Source organism: Chlorocebus sabaeus, chromosome 1, assembly GCF_047675955.1.
Source record: "Chlorocebus sabaeus isolate Y175 chromosome 1, mChlSab1.0.hap1, whole genome shotgun sequence".
Taxonomy (NCBI): domain Eukaryota; kingdom Metazoa; phylum Chordata; class Mammalia; order Primates; family Cercopithecidae; genus Chlorocebus; species Chlorocebus sabaeus.
Genome location: NC_132904.1, coordinates 1,666,322 through 1,674,823, shown reverse-complemented (window position 1 = coordinate 1,674,823; position 8,502 = coordinate 1,666,322). Strand labels below are relative to the sequence as shown.

The 8,502-nt window shown below is 43.8% G+C and overlaps 1 protein-coding gene across 1 annotated transcript; it reads left to right on the top strand.

Annotated features, from left to right (window-relative positions):
- The first annotated feature begins 7,809 nt into the window (after positions 1–7,809).
- On the top strand, positions 7,810–8,119 carry LOC119624419 (small ribosomal subunit protein uS14). Its single transcript, XM_037998799.2, has one exon. The coding sequence runs from the start codon at positions 7,837–7,839 to the stop codon at positions 8,005–8,007; it is 171 nt and encodes a 56-aa protein (XP_037854727.1). The 5' UTR covers positions 7,810–7,836; the 3' UTR covers positions 8,008–8,119.
- Positions 8,120–8,502: the final 383 nt, after the last annotated feature.

Sequence of the window (8,502 nt, the reverse complement as noted above, 5' to 3'; positions counted from 1 at the left end):
GAGGACAGAATTAGGCAAAACCTATTTTTCCACTTTTTGTATGGTGGTAAAAGATGTGTAACATAATATTTACCATCTTTTAAGTGCATCGTTCAGTGGCATTCAGTACATTCACACTGCTGTCATCCCACCATCCAGCTCCAGAATGCCTTTCGTCTCGAAAAGCAGAAGCTCTGCTCCCATTAAATTCAACTCCCCCTCTGCCTCCCCCAGCCCCTGGCACTCACCTTCCTACTTTCTGTCACTATATATATGACTACTCTAGGGACCTCATACAAGTAGAATCATACAGTATTTGTCTTTTCTTTTTTCTTTCTTTGATTGGCTTACAAATACTTTTTTTTTTTTTTGGATGAAGTTTTGCTCTGTTGCCCAGGCTGGAGTGCAGTGGCGTGATCCTGGCTCACCATAACCTCCACCTCCTGGGTTCAAGCAATTCTCTTGCCTCAGCCTCCCAAGTAGCTAGGATTACAGGCGTGCACCACCATGCCCAGCTAATGTTTGTATTTTTAGTAGAGACAGGGTTTCACCATGTTGGCCAGGATAGTCTTGAAACCCTGACCTCAAGTGATCCGCCTGCTTAGGCCTCTCAAAGTGCTGGGATTACAGGTGTGGCCCAGCTGGAAAAATATGTTTTTAAAGGTAAATATATCATGGAATCATACTGATATTTCTAATTTACATACAGGATTTTAAGTTTCTTTTTTGAGTTCTTGAAGTGCGTACATTTATCTATCTTGAGAATGCTACCCTCATAGCATTTAACACAATTACGCATTTAACACAGACACACATCCACGTGCAAACACACAAAACACATATCAACACAGTCACATAATCCACCATGTTTGACAGAAGTTCTCATACTACTGTGTTTTAAAGTTGTTGGTCAGGCTGTTGGAGATGGAATCTTTAAAGTGGCAATTGTTAAAATGAGGTCGCCAGGGAGAGTCCTAATTCAGCATGGCTGTGTCCCTACAAGAAGGAGAGGTAAGGACAAACACACACAGAGGGACAGCCCTGAGGGCACCCAGGGCAAAGGCGGCGTCTGCAAGCCATAGAGAACAGCCTGAGAAGAAATAACCCTGCCACAGCTTGATCTCGGACTCCAGCCTCCAGGACTGAGACACGACAGGCTCCTGCTGCTCAAGCCATGTCACCCACCTGTGGCACAGTAGTCACCCCTCGTGGGTTCAGTTACCAATGGCCAAGTATGGTCTGAAAACATTAAATGGAAAATTCCAGAAAGATGCAATTCATAAGTTCTTTTTTAATTATTTTATTTATTTATTTTTTATTTTGAGATAAAATCTTGCTCTGTGACCCAGGCTGGACGGCAGTGGTGCGGTCTTGGCTCACTGCAACCTCTGCCTCCTGGGTTCAAGCAATTCTTCTGCCTCAGCCTCCTGAGTGGCTAGAATTACAGACGCCCCCCACCATGCCTGGCTGATTTTTGTATTTTTAGTAGAGACAGGGTTTCATCATGTTGCCCAGGCTGGTCTCGAACTCCTGACCTCAGGTGATCCACCCACCTCGGCCTCCCAAAGTGCTGGGGTTACAGGCGTGAGCCACGGGGCCTGGCCTTGTAAGCTCCAAATTGTGCAGTGTACTGAGTAGCATGATGCGAGCTCATGCACTGCGGGCTCCATCCCTTTTGCCTCACAGGAAGACGGGTGAGTACAACGTAGGCCACATCTCGTAACTTTGTCGCAGTATACTGTTACAATTGTTCTCTTTTACTGTCAGTTATCGTGAGCCTTACCATGCCTAATTTATAAATTAAACTCTAACACAGGTGTGTATATAGAGGGTTCAGGGCTCTCTGCAGTTCCCAGTTTCCAGCATCCACTGAGGGTCCTGGAACGTGTCCCCCGGGGAAAGGGACCCTGCACTTTGTTATGGCTGGTGGGCTGCCTCACGTGAGCCATTGCACTGGGAATATCGTCATGTATCTCTTTAATGTAACTCTGAGTCTTATCTTCAAGAAATTAGATAAACCAAATCTGGCATTAAAACTTGAAATTATGGAAAAGAACCAAAATGGAAACTCTAGAATTAAAAAATATGGAAACCTCAGTGGTGGCTGAAATGGACCTGCTAGCAAGGGAGTGCCCCTTGAAAGAGAATTTGTGACCTGGAAGGAAGACAAAAGCATGCAGGAGGCAGACGCGATGCATGAGATGGGATGCAGGAGAGCGTCTAACAGGTAGTGGAGCCTTAGAGAATGGAATGCAGATGAGACGTGGAAGTGGTCACCGCCGAAAGCAGCCCCAGCCACTGATTAAAGAAGCATGAGAAACTCCAAACAGAATACAACCGGAAAACGGACAGCTAGACAAGTCCTAGTAATCAGTGGCAATGAGAAAACCTTTCAAGGAGCCAAGAACAAAGGCAAATACCCCAAAAGGAAGCAACAGGTGAGCTGTCTGGCAACTTCTCAGCAGAAGCGATGCACTCCAGAAGAAATTGGAATGATGCCACCGGAGACTGAAACACAATCTTCTGACCTAGAATTTCATGCTCACTGAAAATATTCTTCAAAATTAAAAGTAAAAATATCGACACTTTTGGCCAGGTGGGGTGGCTCATGCCTGTAATCCCAGCATTTTGGGAGGCCGAGGCAGGTGGATCACTTGGGGTCAAGAGCTTAATACCAACCTGGCCATCGTGGTGAAACTCTGTCTCTACTACAGATACAAAAATTAGCCGAGTGTGGCGGGGTGCACCTGTGGTCCCAGGTACTTGGGAGGCTGAGGTGGGAGGATCACTTGAACCCGGGAGGCAAAGGTTGCAGTGAGCCGAGATCATACCACTGCACTCCAGCCTGGGCAATAGAAAATTTTGAAAAACACTGCACAGAATTTGCCAAGAGAAGATGACTATTTCCAGGCATGGGACAGCAGCAGACAAAGCGAAACGGCAGTTCCTAAAAGAAACTCATGAGGCAAACTCCACATTCACCCTGGGGCCAATTTCCCAACCCTGGTGCCAAGACCACCACGCAGGGGAAAGGGATCCTGCTGAGCTAACCTTCAAAGCAGAGGTCACAGTCCAGGGCTACTGAAGGGACTGGAATCTTCAGGGTACCTCAGAGGAAGATCTGGGCAGAGGGACCTCTGGAGTCAGTGTGGGGGTTCCTTGAAGGTCCTTGGCTGGGGACTGGGCTGTGCACATGGTGGGCTTGCCAGATAGCTGCTGCCAAGGGGTCAAGAGGAAAATGGAGGTGCTGGAAGCTAAGAGTGCTGAGCTATCTTGGAGGTCCAGTCCAGTCAGAGCCTGTGGGCCACACAACTGTTTTTTTTGTTGTTTTTGTTTGTTTGTTTGTTTTTAGGTTTGTTTTTGTTTTTGAGACAGAGTCTTGCTCTGTTGCCCAGGCTGGAATGCAGTGGCGTGATCTCAGCTCACTGCACAGACACCTGTTTTTGTAACAAAGTTTTATTGGAATTTAGCCACACTTACCTGTTTATATATTATCTGTGGCTGCTTTTGTGTGACAACGGCAGAGTTGAATGAGTAGCTACAGCAGGAACTGTGTGGCCAGCAAAGCCAAAACAACTCACTCTCTGGTATTTTATAGGTGAAGTTTGGTAGCCTCTTTTCCCCAGAGCGAGGGCTTCTCTAGATACGTCCTAACAAAACCTAAAAGCAAACCCTGTCAAGGACCACAGAGAAGACAGAGTATAGAGATCGAATCCTCTAAGATAGAGAAGCTTGATAAAACCTAGATCTGTCCCAACAGGGCATAAAACCAAGCCTACATAAATGCGAAGTAAGTAGCCAGCATTTAAGCTTCCTACTAGAACAGAAATCAACCATCTTCAGGGAAAGATAACAGAATCTAGCCTCTGACATTGCATCCTCCACTAGTCCAGTATACAATAAAAATTGTTAGGCATGCAAAGAAATTTTTTAAAAAAAACTGCTATAGTCAATGAAATTAGCAGGTAATTGAAATAGGCTCTCAAATGATCCAGACGTTACATTCAGGATACTTTAAGCAACTATTACAGTTATGTCCGAAGTCTTAAAATGAAGTCTTCACGAGTGAACATAAAGGAAAACTCAGAAGAGAAATAAAAACTATAAAGAACCAAAAGGAAATTCTAGAACTGAAAAGTACACAACCTGAAGTGGAAAATTTTACTGAATACCATACGAGCAGTTAGGAGACCACAGAAGATGAGATCGGTAAATTTAAAGACAGGCCAATAACAATAATCCAATCCAAAGAAGAGAAAGAAACAAGATTAAAAAGGAGAAGAGATCCAGTGGCCCATGGGAACATATCCAATCATCTAAAATAAGTTTAATTTAAATATCCAAAAGCAAATAGGATGAGGATGTCACGGAAAAAAGATTTAAAGAAAAATGGATGAAACATTTCCAAATTTGGTGAAAAACATTGACTTAGAGGTCTGAGAAGGTCAGTGAATGGCAGTCAGGATAAATACAAAGAAAGCCACATATATGCACTAAAGATAAATAGAATATCTTGAAAAAATCCAGATAAAAAAGACACATGACATACAGCAGACCAAATATAAACCACGGCTGACTACTCATGAGAAGCAATGGAGGCCAGAAGACAATGGAATTATGTCTTTAAAGCTCACTGAAACACACACACACACACACACACGTGCACACACACACACAGAGCTGTCAGCCAGAGTCTGCACCTGGAAAAGTAGTCTTCAAAAATACGAGTGATCCTTGCTTGAAGCACCATTATGGTTTCTAGATGGTAATTATGTTGGCGAGTTCTGCAGTAAGATTCTATTAATGGCTTTCTCTTTTCTTTAAGCTTATGGTTGAAGACTCATAAACTCCACCACCCCATGACAGGCCCCAGGGTGTGATGTTCCCCTTCCTGTGTCCAAGTGTTCTCACTGTTCAATTCCCACCTATGAGTAAGAACATGCAGTGTTTGGTTTTCTGTTCTTGCCATAGTTTGCTGAGAATGATGGTTTCCAGCTGCATCCATGTCCCTACAAAGGACATGAACTCATCCTTTTTTATGGCTGCATAGTATTCCATGGTGTATATGTGCCACATTTTCTCAATCCAGTCTGTCATTGGTGGACATTTGGGTTGGTTCCAAGTCTTTGCTACTGTGAATAGGGCCACAATAAACATACGTGTGCATGGATCTTTATAGCAGCATGATTTATAATCCTTTGGGTACATACCCAGTAATGGGATGGCTGGGTCAAATGGTATTTCTAGTTCTAGATCCTTGAGGAATCACCACACTGTCTTCCACAATGGTTGAACTAGTTTCCACTCCTACCAACAATGTAAAAGCATTCCTATTTCTCCACATCCTCTCCAGCACCTGTTGTTTCCTGACTTTTTGATGATCCCCATTCTAACTGGTGTGAGATGGTATCTCATTGTGGTTTTGATTTGCATTTCTCTGATGACCAGTGATGATGAGCCTTTTTTCATGTGTCTGTTGGCTGCATAAATGTCTTCTTTTGAAAAGTATCTGTTTGTATCCTTTGCCCACTTTTTGATGGGGTTGTTTGATTTTTTCTTGTAAATTTGTTTAAGTTCTTTGTAGATTCTGGATATTAACCCTTTGTCAGTTGGGTAGATGGCAAAAATTTTCTCTCATTCTGTAGGTTGCCTTTTCACCCTGATGGTAGTTTATTTTGCTGTGCAGAAGCTCTTTAGTTTAATTAGATCCCATTTGTCAATTTTGGTGTTTGTTGCCATTGCTTTTGGTGTTTTAGTCATGAAGTCCTTGCCCATGCCTATGTCCTGAATGGTATTGCCTAGGTTTTCTTCTAGGGTTTTTATGGTTTTAGGTCTAACATTGAAGTCTTTAATCCATCGTGCAATAATTTTTGTATAAGGTGTAAGGAAGGGATCCAGTTTCAGCTTTCCACACATGGCTAGCCAGTTTTCCCAGCCCAGAGTCAGGGTTTCTTTATGGGGTGCTGAAAATGTCATGGAATTACACGGTGGTGATGGCCAAACACAGCTCTGGGAATGCACTAGAAACCATTGCATATCCGATGGTATGTGAATTATATCTCAATAAAGCTGCTTAGAAACCATCACACTGATTTTCCATTCCAGATAGCCAAACACGACAATGTCTAACAGCCACACCGCGGTGAGGATGGAGGATATCAAGAACTCTGATTCCAGTGCTGGCGCAACGGAAACTGGTACAAGACATTCAAAACAGTATGGCTTTATTGGGATATGTGAAAAATACATGGCGTTTCTTCAGGGATCTAGAACTAGAATTACCATTTGACCCAGCAATCCCATGACTGGGTATATACCCAAAGGATTATACATCATTCTGCTATAAAGACACATGCACACGTATGTTTATTGCGGCACTATTCACAATAGCAAAGACTTGGAACCAACCCAAATGCTCACACTTAGCTGGTCATTCTCTTCCCGGGTGCAGCAGCCTAGAGGCACTCCACGAGCATGCGTCTGGGACGAGTGAGCATCTGGGACTCACATTCTGGAATGTTCATTGCTGCAGTGTCCACAGCAGCCCCTGATCTGAAATAAAGCAAATCTGTGTGTGAGAGGAGCCGCCGTACAGTGGTGAAGACAAATGAGCCACAGGTGCGTCCAGCCCTGAAGAACCTGGAGCCACTCAGGGCAACAGGGAAGCGAGGGGCAGAAATGCACCTGACATGATGTCCTGTATACAAACTGGAAAAGTCGGAGAACTGACGGAGACGAGGTGGGGAGGCGTTCACAAACAGTAGCCAGCCGAAAAGGCAAGAGAACGATGTTCACACGATTTAGGATTGTGCCAGATCACCCAACAAAAGATGGCTAACACACTGAAAGCAGGTCTCCTGGCAAAAACAGGAGTATGAAGAACATGGAAGTACATTTCAAATTGCTTGTGGGAGGCCTGACGTGGTGGCTCACGCCTGTCATCTCAGCACTTTGAGAGGCCGAGGTGGGTGGATTACTTGAGGTCAGGAGTTCGAGACCAGCCTGGCCAACACAGTGAAACCTGTCTCTACTAAAAATACAAAGAGTAGCCGGGCGTGGTGACGCCTGCCTGTAGTCCCAGCTACTCAGGAGGTGGAGGCAGGGGAATCGCTAGAGCCCGTGAGGCAGAGGTTGCAGTGAGCTGAGATTGAGCCACTGCACTGCAGCCCGGATGACAGAGTAAAACTCTGTCTCAAAAGCAAACAAACAAAACAAAACAAAACAAAACAAAATTGCTCGTAAGAGACTCCTGCCAGCATAGAAACATTTACCCATCTAATGATTATTCAAGACCTGGGAGGGAATGAAGGTGTTTTATTTGTGCACCAAATCCAATTAACTAAATTGAATGGAGTCAAACTAAAGAAACTATTAATGGGTCAATTTCAGGAAGAAATTCTAGACAGGAAGACTGATTAAGCACAAGAAGAAGGCCGGACACTGTGGCTCACGCCTCTAATCCCAGCACTTTGGGAGGCTGAGGCAAGAGGATCACTTGAGCCCAGGAGGTTGACACCAGCCTGGGCAACATGCCAAAATCCTGTCTCTACCAAAAAAAAAAAAAAAAAAAAATTAGCTGGGGCATGGTGGCATGCATTTGTAGTCCTAGCTACTTGGGGGGCTGAGGTTGGAGGATCGCTTGAGCCCTGGAGTTCAAGGCTGCAGTGAGCCACGATTGTACCAGAGGGTGACAGAATGAGACTCTGTCTCAAAAAAAAAAAAAGGTGAATTAATTAACTGGTTAACATTTATGTACAATAAAAAAATTAACTTAGGAATAATAAAACAAGCCATATGAGTTTAAAAAAAAAAAGTAGAAATAAAATACTTGGACCTCGTTGCACTTCTGAGAGCAAGATGGGTCACCAGCAGCTGTACTGGAGCCACCCGCGAAAATTCGGCCAGGGTTCTCGCTCTTGTCGCGTGTGTTCAAACCGGCACGGTCTGATCCGGAAATATGGCCTCAATATGTGCCGCCAGTGTTTCCGTCAGTACGCGAAGGATATCGGTTTCATTAAGTTGGACTAAATGATCTTCCTTCAAAGGATTATCCAAGGCCATCTACTCAGTGAAAAACCATGATAGTTCTTTGTACATAAAATAAACATTTGAAAAAAAAAAAAAAAAAAGAGAAATAAAATACTTGCCAATAATACCTAAGAATAGGAGAGAGAGATTAGAGCTTGAGGTTATAAGGACCTCACATTCCCAGAGAGGAGGAGGAGGAGGAGATTGGTTGATTGACAGTAAACTTTTGAAACAATGCATATTGTATCTTTAAATGTAGTTTTGATTTTACAGACAGTGAACTTCACTTGTTTGTGCATGTACACGTCTGTGAGTTTTGACAAATACATAAAGTTACACAACTTCCACTAAAACCAGGATCTAGAGCAACCCTGTCACCACAAAATTGTCCCTGAAGCTTCCTTTTTGTGATCAGCCCTCCCACCCTTCACCCCTGGCAGTCACTGACCCATTTTTGGTCCCTATAGTTTCTGTCATTTCCAGAATGTCACACAA

Coding starts and splice junctions, on each gene's coding strand:
- LOC119624419 (XM_037998799.2), top strand. CDS start 7,837: ATGGGTCACCAGCAGCTGTACTGGAGCCACCCGCGAAAATTCGGCCAG.